Raw genomic sequence first — 20,340 nt, 5'->3', positions numbered from 1 at the left:
TCAAAGAAAAAATATCTCTTCCTTTATTCGATGAAAAGAGATATTTCAAACAGCAAAAATTTTCCTTAAAGCAACATATCCTCTAAGATATATAGAACTGTTGAATGCTAGGTTGATTTGGGAACTTCGCGATTTTCCGTTGCCACCTCTCTGTATTAGAGGTGGAATAACTGAGGCCCACACTCGTGACATAAATTTATACAAAGTCATGTACGTGCTAAGTGGAGAACTAGTATAAGAAGCCAGGTTGGAGGACTCTGAGACTGATCTTTTCCCCATGCAACCATACAAAAAATACCTGCGGAGTACTTTGATAAAGCTAGCAGGGTGCTCCGTGCTGCAGGGACCAAAAAGAATGAAGATAAAAGGCTATTTCCCTCAGGAAACTTTATGATTTTATTTTTCAAAATTAGACATATTCAAATGAAGAAGCTGGAGAAGGGCGAAGCTTAGCATGTAATCGAGTGCTAGATGGTGCAGTGTGGATGGGGGAAGCATTCGATATGAACCATGCTATTAGGTCATGGTTCATGAAAGAGATGAATCCTCAAATAACTCACAAAGGTCCAGTAGAATAGAGTTATCCAGAGAGAACAGCACAGAATACAGGAGCAGGGTCAATATGAAATATGTGGAATAGGAATGGCAAATTCTTGACACACAGACTACATACCCCAGTCTTTATGCGTGGCAGGCATTACTCATTGATTGCAGAACTGTTCCCAGTATTTTAGACATGGTCGACATTTTTATTTATTTTTACTTTTTATTTTTTTGTCTTTTTAGGGCTGCACCCATGGGGCATATGGAAGTTCCTGGGCTAGGGGTCTAATTGGAGCTGCAGCTGTCCGCCTGCACCACAGCCACTGCAATTGCCAGATCTGAGCTGAGCTGTGTCTGCGACCTGCACCACAGCTCACAGCAATGCTGGATCCTTTAATCTGCTGAGCGAGGTCAGGGATCAAACCCACATTCTCATGGATACTAGTCGGGTTCTTAACCCACTGAGACACAATGGGAATTCCAATGGTTGAATTTTTTTTAAACAATGAATTCCCGGTAGTCATTATGAAATAGCTGGAATAGGCAAGAGACAATGAGATCTATTTGCTAATTTCCGTGTTAGGTTAGCTCCTGATTGGAGTGACACGTTCCTATTTTAATACCAACAGATAATAATGCATAAACCCTATCTTTGATAGTCATGAATAATATTTGCCATGATGATCCATTGTTAAGAGACCTAGAATGTTTACATATAATCTATTTGAATTTAAATTATTTTTTTGTCATATTGGTCCTTCCCAAATCTAGCTCTTGCTGCAGGGGGCCTGGTATATGTTGGGCAGGCAGTAAATATTTGTTGAATGAATGAAACTCACAGTGAAGTTAATTGTAGCCTTGAAGAGGTAAAAGGCCAGAGTTTTAAAAGCTGAATGCATCCATCCCATGCTGGGACCTGAGTTAGGAAGTAGAATATCTGCAATATATCTCAATGCATAGCCTCCTTCTTCTGTAAAATTGATATCAGCAGGGCCCTCTGTTTCCCGCCATGCACATTTGCTCTAAGTCACAACATTAATTAATGGAGAAAATTTATTGTAAAAAAAAAAAAGAGTAGCAATTCCAAATCACTTGTTTTCATGCGTTTGGATGCCCTACCCAACTCTATTCTACCAGAAATAATTTGGCAGGTTTTATTGTCAGAGAATATGTTGGCACTTTTAGTTTCAGTTGTTAATCAATGAGCTTAAATATGTGAGTTCAAAGACCTCAGACGTTATTTCACCTGCTCCCTCACCAGTGAACAACATGTATTATGCATCTACTCCTATGAGGCCTTCTATTAGGCAAAGACGAGGCTACATGGAAGGACAGGACATGGTTTCTAATCTCAAGGAACTCGGAGTGTAGGAGGGGCAATGATGTAAACGAATGTAGCTGCAAACTCCGCTGCTTACAAGGTGTATCCTTTAAGTGTTAGCTACTCAGTTAAGTGCTCACAGATGTCACCTTTTTCTTTATATCTTCAACTTGGGCTGAGCAAACACATGTCATCTCTTTTGCCTTTTGCATAATGGGACTTCACTGTTAAGAAAAAAATAGCACCCTGAAGCCATGGACAGATTCTGAAAGGAGATGTCAGTCTTTGAGAAAGGAGAGGGAGTGAGGACATGGTCTTTGTCCTGAGCAGTAGGCTCTGAGGAACATTCCCTAATACCTTCCTCTGGTTCGGATGTAGTAGTTCTTGTTTTTCTGATTCAGTCATAGGATCCCTAAACGTTATGCATTTTGAATGATGGACTCCATACAATTAGATCAAAGCATCATCTCCAGGGGGTTGAAGTAACAGTGAAAAAAGACCTTTCAGAAGTTTCATGGTGATGTCTAGATATTTATGTTAAAAATAATGGTGATGATAGCTCACATTTGTATATTACTCTGTCGTTTACCAAGCACTTTCACAAATTGGAAACAACCTAACTGTCTGTGAATGGAGTATTGGCTGAATAAATCAAGGCACTTTCGTACGATGGAATACTAGGCAGCTATTGTACAGAATGATGTAGATCTTTATTTACTGATATAACACCCATGATAAGTTTTTAAAAAAGCAGGTCTCAGAGCAGTGTATTGTACAGGTCTAATGCTATTTAAAAATTATATTTTCAAAGACGCATCTATATCTGTATGTAGATATGGCATTGAAAGCAACCTGGAAATTTATACGAGAAAATGCCAATAGTGGTTATCACTGTTTACTGGAATGTAGGAGACTTTGTCTCTTTTCTATCTTTCTGCATTTTTTTTGAAAATATATGGTGAACATGTGCTACACTCATGAAAAATAAAAAAAAAAGCCATCCATTAAGAAACTTAAGTGCATTAACATATATTAATGTCCTTGATCCTTACGACTTCTCCAAGGGGAGTTATTACCCGTGTTTTACAAATGAAGGGCACAAGTTCAAATCAACTCACAGTACTTAGTGTGACTGTGTGTCAGGCAATATTCTGATTGCTTTACACATATAAACTCTTTTAATTATCACAGTAGTCCTTTGAGTAGGTCCTATTATTATCTATATTTTACAGATGAAGAAACTGAGGCCCAGAGAGGTTAAGTGAATTGTCAAAGGTCACACAGCTCATAAGCTTATAGAGACAGCACTGAAAACCAGTTTGCTTGACTCCAGAGTTCACATGCTTCACAATTACATCATGTTGCCAGAGAGAAGGTGCAGGGTGGGAGGAAGTGGGTTTGGTAACTGAAATTAACTAACTCTGTTCTCTTGTCTCTATACGTTTGCATATGCCTCTTTTTAATTTTTTTAAAAATTTTTCAATGATTTTTGTTTTTTCTATTATAGTTGGTTTTCAGTGTTCTGTCAATGCCTACTGTACAGCAAAGTGACCCACTCATGCATATATATATATATACATTCTTTTTCTCCATCATGTGCCTCTTATTTTTTGCTTCTCCATCATGTGCCTCTTATTTTTTGCTTGTCATGGATTGTCGGCCCGATTATCTCCACATTCCAGCATGGCCTCATAGTTTGGTATTATCTATTTAGGGGACCTCATGATCAATTTCTTCTGGAATTCAGTATTGAGAATAAAATCACTCTTGACTACATGATAGTGTTTATGCATATGTAATCTACCATGTGCCAGGCACAATTGTAGGAACTGAGATAAAATAGTGAACAAAAAATGGATGCCTGTCCTCATGGATCTTACCTTCTAGTGGAAAGGGACAGAAAATAAACAAAAAATATAAAATTTAGAAAATTGATAAATGCTCTGAAGAAAAATATAAAAGGAATAAGGATAGTAATGGCTGGGCACTGGGAGTAGGGCTGGGGTTACGGTGATGCCGGAGAGGTCAGAGAAGTCCTATTTCCTTTTGTGGGATGGTGAATATTTATTTAACATACCCTTTTTGATTTTTGTCCAAATGGCCAGGAAACTCAGAAGTAAATTCAGAACTCAGTTACCAGAAAAGTGGTGCATTCCAAAGCTATAACTAGTGTTTACTTCCTTGCTCCTTTTAACCTGTTTTGATCTGGTTTTCATTTTTATTGTCTTGTTTTATGTGTCTAGCTTCATATGTAATCCAGAATTCCATTTTTGGAAATAGATAGAATATACATTTTAAATATCAAAAAAAAAAAAATGAATCGAGTCAATGAAAAGTGCAAAAGAAACCAAATAGCCCATTTTCCCTGAGCTCAAAGGAATTCCCCCCTCCTTTTTTTTTTCCCATATGGACTGAAATCTCATCTCTGATTTCCTTGGGGACGCTCCCTTTTCTTTTATTGCTTTTATTACTTTCTCCCCAGTGCTCACAACTCTCACTCTCTCTTTTTTTTTTTTCTTTCTCTCCCTGTCTCTGTCTCTCTTCCCAAGAAAGTTTAAATTTGTGTTTCCTGGATAGAATTGGTCTTTTTCTTCTGAGACAAAAATCTTTGCTCTTTTGTTGCTGTAACCTTTTAAAGTGATGGTGAAACTTCCTAGGACCATGGAGCTACTTAGCAGGAGTTGTAAATGTTGATGGATGTTGTCATTTCCACGAGCAATTAAAACTACAGTTATTTATAAGGCTTCATTTAGAAACAGTTGCAATATATAGTTGGTGTTAATTGATGACAAATTCAAGCTATTTATCAATAATGCAAGATATTTATGTCAACATCTTGTGCTACTATGCTGCACTTTTAGCTTTGAGAGCTTGAGAAATCATACTTTATGCTAGTGTTAGTGCCTGGAAGGTGATGGAAATCGCTGGTGTTGACTGACCTCCCAGGCAACTGTGTTCGGTTCAGGCGATGGTGACCTAGAGTTGACCTAGATATGGGGTCTAGTCCTTGGTCACAAAAAATTAGAGAGTTTTGTTTTTAAACATACTTTTGAAGATTTCTCCATCATGTATGTTAATATTTCTCTTTGGGTATTTTTCTTGTGTAAGGAGAGGACAACACACTGTCAACAGTTAGGTGTCTGGGATGAACAGATACACGCTACTGTATATAAAAGAGGCAAATAGAGACCTACTGTATAGCACAGGGAACTATATTCAACACCTTGTAATAACCCATAATTGAAAAGAATCTGAAAAAGAATATATATATTATATATAAAATTATATATATATAAAACTGAATTACTTTGTTGTACACACACGTGTAACTGAATCATTTTGCTGTACACTTGAAGCTAACACAACATTGTAAAGCAACTACACTTCAGTGTTTTTTTTAAAGTGAAAAAAAATCTTTGGGTTGTGTTCTTTTTTTTTTTTTTTTTTTTTTTTTTTTTTTGTCTTTTTGCCTTTTTTAGGGCCGCACCCTCAGCATATGGAGGTTCCCAGGCTAGGGGTAGTAATCAGAGCTGTAGCCACTGGCCTATACCAGAGCCACAGCAACACCAGATCCAAGCCACGTCTGCAACCTACACCACAGCTCATGGCATCACCAGATCTTTAACCCACTGAGAGAGGCCAGGGATTGAACCTGCAACCTCATGGTTCCTAATCGGATTCATTAACCACTGAGCCATGACGGGAACTCCTGGGTTGTGTTCTTAATCATAGTCTCAAGTTTTGGGGAAACTTGAAAGGGCAGAGGTTATGAGTTAGTCAAGCTGGTGCCTTGCCAAGTACCTTCTAGGTAGTTGGTGATCAATAACTCTTTGAAGGGTAAATAGGAGAATGTACGTCAATATGACTGTCCAATATGGAAAACTCATACCCAGTTCCCTAGCGGTATAAAGAGAATCTATAAATACAGTAAAGGGCTTCGAATGTGCCCGAAACATGGTAAGCACTCGATATAACTTACCCATTATTAATATCATTTATTAGACTATCTTCCCTGGACGTAGCCTAGTGCTCAGCACAGAGTTCACCTTAATAAAGATTAATTTTGGGAGTTTCTATTGTGGCACAGCAGAAACGAATCTGACTAGGAATCATGAGGTTGTGAGTTCGATCCCTGGCCTTGCTCAGTGGGTTAAGGATCTGGCATTTCTGTGAGCTGTGGTTTAGGTCACAGATGTAGCTTGGATCTAGCCTTGCTGTGGCTGTGGCGTAGGCTGGCGGCTACAACTCTGATCAGACCCCTAGCCTGGGAACCTCCATATGCCACAGGAGTGGCCCTAAAAAGACAAAAAAAAAAAAAAAAGATTAATTTTAAAAAGGAATTCATGGATGAGTGAATGAAGCCCTTCCAGAAGAGATCTCTGTCCATCCTCTGAGCTTGCCCAGCCCCTCTTACATGGCTATACTCTAATATCTTCTGCTAATATCATTGCACTTGTTTATTCCTCTGCTCACTTAGCAGCCTGTGGTGCTCCAAAGGGAAGACTTATCTTTATCTCCACAGCCAGAAGGCCGGCACAGCCTATAGAATGTGGCAGGTGCTCAGTGCATGTTTTGTGAGTGGATGGATATAAAGATGGATGAATGAATATGCATCTCGTGCATGATGTTCTGATAGCTCAGAAGTAAAATGGTTTGGGTGGATACCAAGTGATAGGAAAACTTCTCCTACCTTGATCTACATAGCTATAGAATTCTGGCATTTATTCATTTTCAACATTTTTTTTTTTAAGTTGGTTAGTTACAATTTTAGACCTATGGACATAATTGTGAACAAGGTAATGTCTTTGTCTTCATGGAGATTATGTTAGAAATATCTTTGTCTAATTTTATTTGCATTTCTTTTCTTCTGAGAGTCCTAACTTTTTTTTTTTTTGTCTCTTTTCTGTCTTTTTAGAGCCACACCCATGGCATATATATGGAGGTTTCCAGGCTAAGGGTCCAATTGGAGCTGCAGCCGCCAGCCTACACCGAAGCTCACAGCAACGCCGGATCCTTAACCCACTGAGTGAGGCCAGGGATCGAACCTTCAACCTCTGGATGCTGTTCAGGTTCATTAACTGCTGAGCCACGATGGGAACTCCCTAACTTACTTCTGAAATTGCATTAAATATTATATTCCTGGGCTTTTAGGCATTTGACAAATTTGTCTCCTACTGATGAAAAGCCAGCATTCTTTTTTTTTTTTTTGCTTCTGTCTTTTTAGGGCCATACCCACAGCATATAGAAGTTCCCAGGCTAAGGATCAAATCTGAGCTACAACTGCTGGCCTATGCCACAGCCACAGCAACGTGGGATCCAAGCCTCATTTGGGATCTAGACCACGGCTCACGGCAACACTGGATCCCAGACCCACTGAGTGAGGCCAAGGATCGAACCCGCATCCTCATGGATATTATTCGGATTTGTTTCCACTGCACCACAACGGGGACTCCAATGAAAGGCCTACATTCCATATGCTCATTTATTACATGGGAGTGGGAGAGAGAGAGGAAGAGGGTGGTAGAGATAGACAGGTATAGTGGGTGGTGGGAAAGGGAAGCCATTGACTACTAGCCTTTGACTAATTGCAGTTTATCATGTGTTTCTTGATTAAATTCATGGTCATATATCCCATTTATCAATAGTTAACAACACGTACCATGAGACTGATGGCCCGTTACAGGGAGGGGAAGGGGCAGAGGGAGAGAAAGAGAGAATTTTGAAGAAACTAGTTCACATGATTGGGAAGGCTGGAAAGCTTAAAATCTATAGATCTGATGATGGGGCTAGCAGGCTGGAAACTCAGGCAGGATCTTTAGGTTAGCAGCCCTGAAGCAGAATTCCTTCTTCTTGGGGCAACCCCAATTTTTGGTGTTACAGCTTTCAGTTGATTGATTGAGGTCCATCCCCATTACGGAGGATCATCTGCTTTACTTATAAAGTCACCTGATTGGAGATGTTAGTTACAGCTGCCAAAGACCTTAGAATCCTTCGAAGAGCCTAAGAAGCAGGCACAGTCAGCGCTGTTTTATAGATGAGGAAACCAAGGCACAGAGAACCTTCACACCTTCCCTCAGGCCATGTGGCTGGGAGCCAAGGTTAGCGTAAGGGTCAGGGGTGTGAGGCTCTGTCTGGACCATGCTGCTCTCAGCCCGGCCCAGCACCTGAGGACCTGCTTTTGAAAATGCCATCTCTTCACCTGGAATTCAAGGGGGAGGTGGAGGGAGTGGGATGGACTGTAAGTCTGGGGCTAGTAAATGCAAACGATGCATTTGGAGTGGGTAAGCAATGAGGTCCTGCTCTATAGCACAGGGAACTATGTCCAGTCACTTGAGGTGAACATGGCGGAGGGTATTATAAGAAAAAGAATGTGTATATGTATATATATATACATATACACACTTTTCTGCACAGCAGAAATTGATAGAACACTGTAAATCAACTGTAGTAAAATTTTTAAATTTTTTTTAAACTTAAAAAAATCTTTTTTTTTTTTTTTTTTGTCTTTTTGCCTTTTCTAGGGCCACTCCTGTGGCATATGGAGGTTCCCAGGCTAGGGGTCTAATTGGAGCTGTAGCCGCCGGCCTACACCAGAGCCACAGCATCTCGGGATCCGAGCCTCGTCTGTGACCTACACCCCAGCTCACGGAAATGCCGGATCCTTAACCCACTGAGCAAGGCCAGGGATTGAACCCGCAACCTCATGGTTCCTAGTCGGATTCATTAACCACTGCGCCATGACGGGAACTCCAAAAAAATCTTTCTAAGAGCGTTTTCTACTTAAAAAAAGTAGTTTTTCCTACTGGCTGTCTTTTCCTAATCCTGATTACCTGTTTTAGTCTTTCCATTTTATGATTATTCAACTTGTGACTGTTTACGTCTGGGGACAGGTAGCTCCCAAACAGCCCACGGGACTGCATTTCTTTAAAAATGAGTCCTTTCCAAAGCCATCGATGCACATTTTAGTATATTTTTCTTGATGAAATAATTCATATTCACATATCGTGGTTCCTCTCGCCCATGACAGACATTGTCAATCTTTTGTCCATTTGGAAACCATTGACTAAATAGCGTTTAACCTGGGTTTCTTGGTCACGTTCACGGCCATTTATCCCAGTTCATCAACAGATAACAGCAGATGCTGTCAGACTGATGGCCCGTTAAGACGATCATCAGGTAACTATGAGCAGTTGGTGTCATTACTCGTATTAGGATTCTAATTGTCCATCATGTCTGTCATCTCAAGATTTCAGGACCATCACAAAACCATGTGAACCCATGTTAGAGTTATTTACGTTCATATCTCTCACACGATCACGAAACTCCCTGAAAGAGGGTCGATTGTATTTTACTCATATTTGTAAGATCAGTAGAAAATATAATTATCTTGATAATAAAAAGATGACAAAAGTGATTATTTCTACCAGGTGAGACCCACACTGTGCTGGGCACACACAGTGGTTTCAAAGAAGGGAAGATGAGAGAAGAGCTCTGTTCTGAGAACACCTGCTTCTCCTTCCCCACTCTCTTCCAGAAAAGAATCAGAATGTGTGTATATATATATGAATGTATATGTATGTGTATATATGAGTGAATATATATATATAATCTGAATCACTTTGCTGTGTAATAGAAATTAAGACAACATTATAAATCAACTACAATTCAATTAAAGAAAAGCCTAGTTTTCTACGTTCTTTGTTCCACAAATTCCTCTTGTACGGTTGCTCCAGACTCACAGATTCCATTATCCCTCTAAAACTGTGGGGTCTGTGAAGCCAGGAGCCAGATCAGATTCAACCACATAGCTGAAGTGTATCACAGAGTTTTCGTTAGTAAAGATTAAGAACTGTGTCAGGCAGCAGAGGGAGACACTTCAGTGTCGAGGTCAAGGAATTGCACCCTGGAACCAGGTTGCTGAGGTTCGAGTTCCAAGCTTACCATTTATTAGATGTAGAGTCTTGGGCAATGTCTTTGACTTTTTTGTGTCTCTTTCTCCATCTGCAATAAAGAAGGTTAACAATAATTCCTATTTCATAAGATAATATGTTAAAGAGCTTAGAATAGTAGTGGGTACGTGGTGCCCATCATACATTGGGCTGTATTTTTGAAAAACCACCTATCTCTGTTTTTCATGACTTTTGATTTTATATCTCTGGTCCAGTTACTTCCTGGAATCTTGTGGGTTAAAGACTGATTTCCAAGACTGCATCCTACACATGAGCAGCTGCTTCCTACCACCTGGTTGAGAGCCAGATCTTGGCTCTCACTGCTTTTCATATTTCTTTGTATTTCCCTGAGCAGCTAACACTGGACCCTGTATGATTCATCATTTGTCACCAGGACCTTTTATTTTCTAGCCCCTGTAATATTGAGGAAAACTAACACCTAACCAGATAGCTACAGGTGCCAAGCTAGATCTCTCATCCTTACATCCTCCGTGAGGTCAGTGGTGTCATCCCTCTTTTCTAGAGGTCCAGGGAGATTAAGTGTATTGACTCATTTCAGAGAGTCAGGAAGGGTCAGAGCCTGATTCTGCCCTCAGGTCGGCCTTATTTTATGAGCCTGACACTCTCCTACTGTGCTAACGAGCCACCTATGTCAGCCTCATTTTAAAGGGAATGCGGTCTCTCCCTCATTATCCCCTCCTGCCTCATATCTTTCTGGGGGCTCTGCAGGTACCTGCAAAGCTGTAGGTATCTACATGCTCTTTTCCAGCCATGTATGCCTCTTGCACTCATTCATTCTGGATCCTCAAACTTTATTGGTGGACACATGAATGGATGGGCAAGATCCTGGCAAAACATGTCTCTATTTTCCATGATTTGCAAGTTGGCACCCCCGCAGGACTACCTAGCACTACCCTAAACCAGTGAATAGGACACTCCACAAAGGAGGACACCCACAAAAGAGGACACCCATGCAAGGGGACAGCATTTCCTGTGAAAGGCTGTAGTCTTTGTTTTAAGGGATTACTGGAAACAGCTATGGTGACAAAGGTTAGAACTTGATTGCCTTCTCTCTACACATGCTATTTAGTAATGAGTCTAGTTTTTATTTTGAATTACCTGTGGGGCAGAGGCCTCTAAAGTTTTCACAGGGTCTGGATGGCATTCTCACTCTAGGCTGTGTATCTGATCTGTTTGCAAGCCCCAGGCTTATCCCCATCTCTTCTGCCTCAATATACTTGCTGTTGTTCCGTTCACATGTGGGTGTGTTGTTTGATTATGAGACTGACCTTTCATTTCACTCACTCTTAGAATGTAAGCACTTTCAGGGAAGAAAATTATGCAACCTTGCACCAATTTACATTCCCACCAACAGTGCAATAGGGTTCCTTTTTCTCCATACCCTCTCCAGCACTTGTTTTAGACTTTGCTGATGGCCGTTCTGGCTGGTGTAAGGTGGCCAGCAATCCCACTCCTGGGCATCTATCCAGAGAAAACCACGACTCGAAAAGACACATGTACTCCAATGTTCATTGCAGCACCATATACAATAGCCAAGACATGGAAACAACCTAAATGTCCATCGACAGAGGAGTGGATAAAGAAGGGGTGGTACATATACACAATGGAATATTGCTCAGCCATTAAAAGGAATGAAATAATGGCATTTGTGCCAACATGGATGGACCTAGAAATTATCATGCTAAGTGAAGTCAGTCAGACAATGAGAGACCAACATCAAATGCTATCACTTACATGTGGAATCTAAAAAAAGGACACAATGAACTTCTTTGCAGAACAGATACTCACAGACTTTGAAAAAGTTATGGTTTCCAAAGGAGACAGGTTGGGGGGTGGGGGGAGGCACTGAGGGTTTGGGATGGACATGCTATAAAATTTGGTTGTGATGATTGTTGTACACCTATAAATGTAATAAAATTCATTGAGTAATTAAAACCACATGTGTTATGTAAATAAATAAATGTTCCATTAGCTCAAAGAAAAAATTATACAACTTACACAGGTTAAGCCCCTGGCACGTTGCTGGACCATCTTTTTTTTTCTTCCTTTTTTTTTTTTAATTATACTGGAATATAGTTGACTTACAAAGTTGTGTTAGTTTCAGAAATACAACAAAGAAAAAAAAATACATATATTTATATCTCCATTCCTTTTCTAGTTCTTTTCCCATATAGATTATTACATAGTGTTGAATGAGTTTCCCTGTGCTATACAGTACATTTTTTTCAGCATCTGTTTTATATATAGTAGTGTGTGTGTGTGTGTGTGTGTGTGTGTGTGTGTGTGTATCAACCTCTGAATCTATCCATCTCCTTGCCACGTTTCCTGTTTGGTAACCATACGTTTGGTTTTGAAATCTTTGAGTCAGTTTCTGTTTTGTAAGTTCCACTGTATCATTTCTGGACCATCTTTGGGAGTGTAGTAGAGTCTTATTGATTTGCTGACTTGTAACCTCTGGCCATTTCCCCTTTTTTGCATTCTACACTCCTGCAGCTGCATGATTTCCCACACAGGTGGTGTAGCATAGAGAGATTGGTCATGTGTCTTCCTCTTGACCATGGCATCTTGGTGCCGGGATAGTCTTTCAACCCCCAAGCCTTTTAGCAGGGAATTGGAGTTTTAACTGCAATCTTTAGGATCGACTTTACCTACCTTTACAAGGTGGGAAGATGATGAACAGTTAGTATTTACTAGGCAGAGTTCAAGTGGAGGAGAAGGAAGTCCATCTCACACTCTTTGACAGGTGTCAAGTTACTGTCTGAGAGACTATAAATATCCACCGAAGACATGAATTGCAGAGATGGATTCTTTGTGGATAATTTTCCAAGCAGCGAGGTGTTTTCTTTCTTCTTTCCTATTCCCTTTTCAAGTGGTGGTGGTTACTGATAATATTTAGAAGAGCAATATATGGATTCCGAGAATACATTTCTTCTCTCTGACGTCACCAGTTTAATTTATTTACTTATTTTAAACTCTGGGCATTTACTTATTTTAAACTCTATAGGAGTTTTATGATGCAGATATTCAAAGAGAGCTTTGGTGCATATGACAAATCTAACTTTCAGGTTTTCCTTGGTTTCTGTTGTTGTTGTTTTTCCTGAATGGGAAATTACTGCATTTCAGCTATTTCCGCATCTTCAAAATTTTGAGTTTTCGTATTTAGTCCTTAGTAATTTGCCTATAAATACCTAAAGGGACATTTGAAGTTGGAAACTGTAGATATTGCCTGTCACACATTCTTTTGAAGCAAGTGACATTTGGTGGCAATTTGTACTCTCTCTTTCTTCGTACATTTGCCCAAACTTGCAATGACTAAAACACTGATGATAAATCCAACTATCATTTTTTTCCATTTAAACGTTTTCAAGATTTTTCTTTCACACTCATTTTTGATCTTGAAAAATGCCTTTCTTACAACTTGACACATAAAGTTGGGGCGCACTTTATGCTCCAAGCAGAGTTTTCCTTCCTTCTCTCCCCACCGTAAGTGGGCAAGGCAACGCTGGGGAGGGAAACGGGAGCCCTGGTCCTCACACACATTTGTGTATTCACAAGTCTCAATGGCTTCTCCAATGGATAGAGGGTACAAAAACTTTCTTGGCTATATATTTCTTTAAAAGGCTTTAAGACAGAGTTCTCTGGTGGCTCAGAGGGTTAAGGATCCAGCATGGCCCCTGCTGTGGCTTGTGTCACTGCTGTGGTGCAGGTTCAGTCTCTGGCCCAGGAACTTCCACGTGCCACTGATGCAGCCAAAAATGCCTCAGGAGAGGAGGGAGAAGAAGAAGTGGCGGGCCAGAGACATCATTGAATCTGATAAATTTGAAAAGGGAAGGCGGTGGGCATTTGTGTAGCTCCTGTGGCAGGTGAGGCATTCAATCGGCACACTCCCTACCTACACCTCATCAGAATCTCCACGATGAGTCTGAAAGGTAGGCTTTGTGTCCATTTTCTAGATGGAAAAATGAAGACACAGAGAAATTAAGTAGGTCAGCCCATAGGTTTGAGGTAAAGTGTATTGAAATGACTTCCTACTCATGTTTGTGTCTGGTGCTCCTTGCTGAGGGCACAGCCTTCACAGCCAGTGTATTCTGCATCCATCTAAATGAGATTCTACTTCAAAGTGTTTGTTCCTAGCAGCATAATGTGCATACCTAGAAGGGGATCAAGAATGTGAACTTGGCTTAATGCTCTTTTAGAAGGTGAGTTTTACTTTTTAAAATCATTACCTTCAGATCAGACCTCACAATCTTACAAAGCCAAAGCATGCAACTTTCATTCCTCTTCAGTTATAATCGGTGTGGTTTTGATGTTTCTTAAGGCATGGTCGTGATGGTGGCCATGGGGATTTGAGAACGAATGGCACAGGCCCACCTCTCCAAGGAGCCTTTGTTCTTCTAGGCTCCCGGAGATGTGAGGGTCTCAGAGGACACAGCCTATTCTGGCCTTGAACTCAGGGCCATTTACTTTCGAAGCTGTCCCATTGAATGATGGCCCTCTCGTTCACCAGGTAACCCAGCTACTTCAAGTCTTAGTTATAACTCTTTCAAGACCAGAGCCACAAACTCCTCCAAGTCTACCTTTTTTTGGGGGAGACGTATATTCCACAAAGTTTAGTTTATATTTCATAAATCAGAGGTGATTTGTAAGCCACATGGTTAGCCTCCCTCTCTGAAGACTTGTACCACAATGCGTTTTGAATGGCCTAACGCGTGTGACCTTTCTATGTTTGATCACGCTTCCAAGCAAAGACTATAAAATATATATTGAGTGTTTATTCAACTACTGATATTAAGAAGCAAACTTAAGTCTATTTGCTGCTGTTCTAGAGTGAGATAAGCACATAGTTGATACCTCATGGTATAGATATGTATGGAAGCAGGTTTGGAGGCTGGGAAACATTTTGGTAATACGGTTTTCCATGTGGTCTTAAGCTGTGTTCTAATCTGGCCTTTATTTTCAACTGCCATCTTCAAAGGAGTCTTAATTTCATTTAGGGAGAAGAGTGGCATTATACAAAGAGTTCTTTTTTGCTGTCTGGCTGCTCTCAATGATCTCAATCAGATACCCCAAGTTAACTTTTGGGGTTGATCCACAGAGAAAGGGGCATTCTTTTAAGTGATTTGCCAGATCACATTCAAAGAGACTTGTGGTACCGCTTTTGTTGACCAGAGAAGGGTGCCATGTGTTGGCCAGGTTCCTGTTTGAGGTTTTTTTTTTTTTGCTAAAGTGAGCCTATTGGCATTTATTTATTTATGGACTTATTTATTATTGAACTACAGTGATTTACCAAGTTGAGAGTTCTGCTTTTTCTCAATTTCCATGGAAGTTTTAGCTAGATATGTGTAGTGTTTTCACTTTCCTTCTGAATGTGAAGCTGTGGTTCCCTTCATAGAGAGACTTTTAGATGTCTAAGTTATCTGACTTTGGGGTATAAACACAAATGCCATTCTTTTTTGGTCTTTTTTTTTGGGGGGGGTCCTCACCTGTAGCATATGGAAGTTCCAGGCTAGGGATTGAATTGGAAGTTATAGCTGCTGGCCTACACCACAGCCACAGCAATGGCAGTTCTGAGCCACATCTGCAACCTACACCACAGCTCAGGGCAATGCTGGATCCTTAACCCACTGAACGAGGCCAGGGATCGAACCCGAGCCCTGAGTCCTCATGGATCCTAGTTGGGTTTGTTACCGCTGAGCCATGCCGGGAACTCCCACATGTGCCATTTTTCTTCACAGTCTGCAGAATGTCTGGAGTCAGACAAGGTGGACTTCAGGTCCCTCGTCTCTGACATATCAGCTTTTGGTCTTTAGAAAAGTTCCTTAAATGCTCTGAGATTCCGAACTTATTCCTAGAGTCGGCATGATAATAGCACTTGCTCTCCCAGTACTGTAAGAACTCAGCGAGGTAACCCGTATGACTACGCAACACAGTGCTCGGCACGAAGCAAACATGCAGCAAAGGCTGGCTCTCATATTCTCCTTGCTGTTCTTGTCCCTCTAGCTCAAAGAGCTATGAATTACAAAAGTTCAAAAAGTGGAGAGGACTCTGTTCTTTGCAAGGGGAAGAAGGAGACGGGAAACGGAGTACTGCTGCTTCGTTTCCCACTCTTCAGACTTGTTTATTACAGGGGTAGGTTACCATGGCAACGTCCGGGATTAAGATGGTATTATTGAGTTAAGCATTCAATAAACACCTCAGGAAAGAGAAGCTATGACATGTATGCACGCCATAAGCAGTGTTCCAGTGAAAGGGTGACTTGGGGGCAAAGACGAGATGGCGACGCCTGACGTTCTGGTCTCACGGATGTCCCCAAGAGAAGGATCCTCAGGTGCTGGAACTGGGATCGCCACCCTGCTCTTGCCTCTTGCAGGGCCATTCCCTAAAGTTGTCAGTAGTCACAGCCAGAATTTCAAACTGGGAAGCTGCTCTTTACGTCCCAGGGAGTGTGGCTTTCCAAAATAGATTCTGAAGTCGAAAAGAACTCGGAGTGTTTTTGGAGAAGGGTTGACCTCCTTTCATGCCACTTACTGTGAATTAAAGCTGCGAGGGAGAACTAGTTTGGGCATGTGGTACGGCGCTTAGAGCCGCCGCTGCCAGGGAACCAGATTTGTGTTTCTAAGGAGATACAACAAAAAGGAGAATGCTTCAAGGGCCAGCGGCTGTCAGAGTGTAAAAGTGTCTATGTTCAGAAAGGGAAATAGAAGTTGAATTAAGTAATTTTATACGCAAGTTACTGGGTGCCCTTGTGCTAATAATTCTTAAATGCAAAAGCAAATAGTTGTGGCCACACAGGGCTTAGTCCCTCTCAGCTGATTTTTGTTCTCAGACTCGAACTGGCTGAGATTGGTATTGACCTGCTCCATGCATGTGATTTTCAGATGGTCTGACTCTTGTCTGTCATATTGTTGGGTTGCATTAGGAACGGGGACAAAAGGTGACATATGCCAGCTGAGGTTGAGGCAGCCACTTGACAACGAGAGGAGGAAAACTCTCGTTCCTGGCCAGAGCAGCAAAACAGAATCCTCCGGCAGTGTCTTGACTGCCAGTTTCAGCCAGTTTGCAAATGTTTAATCAGTGATTAGCATGGGTTCCTTGGATAAAGTATCATCACAGGACAGAAATCACAGGGAGAAGTGCACCAAGGAAAAATTACAGTACAGCTATATTTACTTAGTGCCTCTGCAGTGGGGTTTTATTTTCCACAGTTGGAAAGGGAACCACCTGTCTCCACTGCTGATGTCAGAGAGCTCCCTCGAGACACGGGGCTGTTGGAAAGCACATGATACTGTATATATTTGCTCTTACGTCCATATCAGGCAAAGATTGGGTTTCAGATTTGTGCCCTATTGTGGAGTTCATTGAGCAATGACTCCGAAGTGCCCTCCCACGTCACGCTGCCCTTGTGAATTAAAAGTAGCCTGTGGAAGCCCCATGTGCGTGTTCCCTCAACTTGCCGTGCAACTATTTACACTGCAGTAAAATGCATGATACACGTCTCGCGTGTTATCATTTATGGATTCGGTTCTGAAAGTGAGTATCAAGAGGCTTGATCTCTGCCTCCCAGTATCCTGCTGGTGTTATGGCTTTTGTTTTATTTCTAATTTGGGGGATTAAAAAATATTTTTATATCTCAGATTTGGAGGTTTTATATGCAGATTGTTGAGGCAAGAAAAAAAAAAGAATAGGGTGCGCCTGTCTTAAAAATTTTTATTTTATTTTATTTTATTCTTTGCTTGCAGTGTGTCAATGTGGGGAAATTGTTATAGAATGAATGAATGCTTAATGGCTAATTTGGAAAGGCTGGCTAGTATGGCCATGCAATTTCAGGGGGACCTATTGCATCATCATTATTATTATTATTATTATTATTATTTTAAGATATTCAGGAGTTCCTGTCATGGCTCAGTGGGTTGCGAACCCAACTTGTATCCATGAGGATGCAGGTTTGATCCCTGGCCCTGCTCAGTGGGTTAAGGATCTGGCATTGCTGAGAGCTGCAGTGTAGTTTGCAGACGTGGTTCAGATGTTGAGTTGCTCTTGCTATCGTGTAGGCCAGGAGCTGCAGCTCCAATACTAGCCCTAGCCTGGGAACTTCCATGTGCTGCAGGTGTGCCCCTAAAAAGCAAAAAAAAAAAAAAAAAATATATTCAAAGAGCTGTATAACACTTGCTCCCATCCTCTGTACATAGGGGAGAGTTAGGCCTTTTATTATTTTAAAAAATTTTTATTTTGTCTTTTTAGGGCTACACCCACGGCATATGGAGGTTCCCAGGCTAGGGGTCGAATTGAATCAGAGCTGTTGCTACTGGCCTACATCACAGCCACAGCAATGCGGGATCCGAGCCGTATGTGAGACCTACACCACAGCTCACAGCGATGCCAGATCCTTAACCCACCAACCGAGGCCAGGGATCGAACCTGCATCCTCATGGATACTAGTCAGATTTGTTTTCCCTGAGCCATGACAGGAACTCCGAGTGAGGCCTTTTAAACACAGTTCCTCAAGGCAGCGTGAGGGCCACTGCACTGCACAACTCCAGGGGGCACCATTTCTGTCAAAGTTAAGGACTCATGCTTGTACGATCCTGCTGATCCAATCTATATGATTGGACATATAGATATCCTGCTGATACATCAGGATATCTATGTGTCCAATCCCAGGAAATATGATGCTATTAACATTACTCAAACATTACATAAAAACAAGAGTGGTTACCAAAAATTGCAGAAGGCATGCTATTAGGGAAGTTGTTCCTTATTTTCATAGCACCATGCATCTGAATTTAAATATTTTTACCACCTTACAAATTATATGGTTGTTACACAAAATACATGGAAAACAGTTTCTGAGAGTGTCAATTGCATTCTTGGGCCACATCAAATCAATGTCCTATTAGGGATCAGAACCAGGGTTCTTAATTCCCAGACTTCCCATAATGCATACCTTTAATTAAATTCATATTTTAAATGATGCTTGGTATCCTTTTCTCAAATCCTAGAAATAGAGTAAATAGGATGGGCTAAGACCCCCTGGTTCAGCTAATCTTTCCCCCAGTGTAAGATTTGCCTCTGAACCATTAAAAGTGTTATAATATATGATTGATATTAATTAGTTTTTGGTAAAGTACTGCACTCCTTAACATGAACTGAACTAGAAATAAATATATTACCATGAATTAAGATTTTATTAGTTGCGAAGAAGAATTGGATGAAGGCACCTATGTGAAATCCTAAGTACAGGCGTCGGATTGAATTAATGCCAGCACTGCCTTGAGATTAATTTGAGTGCTGAATAAGAAATAGTATACCATAACATAACTGTGTTTACTGAATCATTTTTGGCATCAAAAACTAAAGCTACATTATAGATGCAACAACAGGCTTTTCTCCCTTGGAAGAGAGAGGTGGGTGCATTTTGTAATTAAAGTGAATGTTCCTCTCTGAAAAATGCCTCTAGTCTCCAGGAAGAAAGCAGTCTTCTTGAGAACGTTGCATGCCTCAGACCTCGCATACTTTGTGCAGCTCTGGCCTTCTTCTGCATGCTCTTTGAGTTTTGCAATGTGATCAGCTCTGTATTCTACCCTCATGATCTGGAGTACAGGGGAGACCTCACTTTATAAATTTCCATCTCATTATTGTGTATATGTTTTGAAAAGGCGTGGAAGGCATTAAAAAGATATGTGGGGTTGCCGCAGGGATGTCGTAGAAGGGATTCCTGATTATGTAAGGCGAGGGGCTTCGGCAGCATTTAACACAGGGCTGTGTAAGAATACGGTGAGGCTCTAATCACCCTTCACAGACTGGGATGGGAGTGGTGCCCCTACAGCTGTGTGTTGCTGAGACCCCGCCCTCATACCCCTTTTCATTCTGAAATCCCCTGATTCTGTCACTCCTTTATTTTATTTGCCTCTATGATATCACTTACTTGAGAGCGAGCACCAAACTTCGGGAAGACTCTGGACACCCCATATGTAATTCTGAATTTTCTAATAGCTACATTTAGGAAAGGCAAATTGCATTTTAATAAAATTGTTCGCTTCCCAGGATATCCAAAATATTATATCAACCTGTCATCACTATGAATTATTAATGAGATCTTTTCCATTCACTTTTTCACACTTAAGACTTTGCCGTCCTCTGTATATTTTGCATTGACTGCAGACCTCCGTTTTGACTAGACACATTGCAAGTGCTCAGTAGCCACGGAGGGGTAGTAGCCACTGCATTGGACAGCAGAGTTTTCAATGTCAGGGCCAACTTAGCAGCATCCGCTTACACAGACAATTTAACTTGAAAGGCAAAAAAAAAAAAAAAAAAAAAAAAAAAAATCCCTTAACTATCTAACGCAAAATATAACATATCCTTTATGTCACTTTATCAATTTAAAAAGTGACTGTCAGAGTTCCCATCGTGGCTCAGTGGTTAACGAATCTGACTAGCATCCATGAGGCTGCAGGTTCAATCCCTGGCCTTGCTCAGTGGACTAAGGATCTGGCGTTGCTGTGA

General features: G+C 41.0%; 1 protein-coding gene across 9 annotated transcripts in view; it reads left to right on the top strand.

Annotated features, from left to right (window-relative positions):
* The window catches only part of PPARGC1A (PPARG coactivator 1 alpha), a 686,355-nt gene that overhangs the window by 549,092 nt on the left and 116,923 nt on the right, over positions 1-20,340 (top strand). Inside the window, exon 1 of one of the 9 annotated variants that reach the window (XM_021100440.2) lies at positions 17,089-17,364. The exons of the other annotated variants lie outside the window; for them this stretch is intronic. Within the exon in view, the coding sequence (XP_020956099.2) occupies positions 17,347-17,364 (18 nt within the window). The 5' untranslated portion in view covers positions 17,089-17,346. Of the gene's footprint in view, positions 1-17,088; positions 17,365-20,340 lie in introns of those variants that run through there. 9 annotated transcript variants of the gene reach the window in all.

The sequence above is a fragment of the Sus scrofa genome, chromosome 8, assembly GCF_054392235.1.
Source record: "Sus scrofa isolate SSC_HxYL_T2T_F1_AM1 chromosome 8, Sscrofa_HxYL_maternal_Yorkshire_Landrace_v2.0, whole genome shotgun sequence".
NCBI classification, from domain to species: Eukaryota; Metazoa; Chordata; class Mammalia; order Artiodactyla; family Suidae; genus Sus; species Sus scrofa.
Note: the sequence above shows the minus strand (reverse complement) of the source record. Positions and strands in the feature narration are given on the sequence as shown.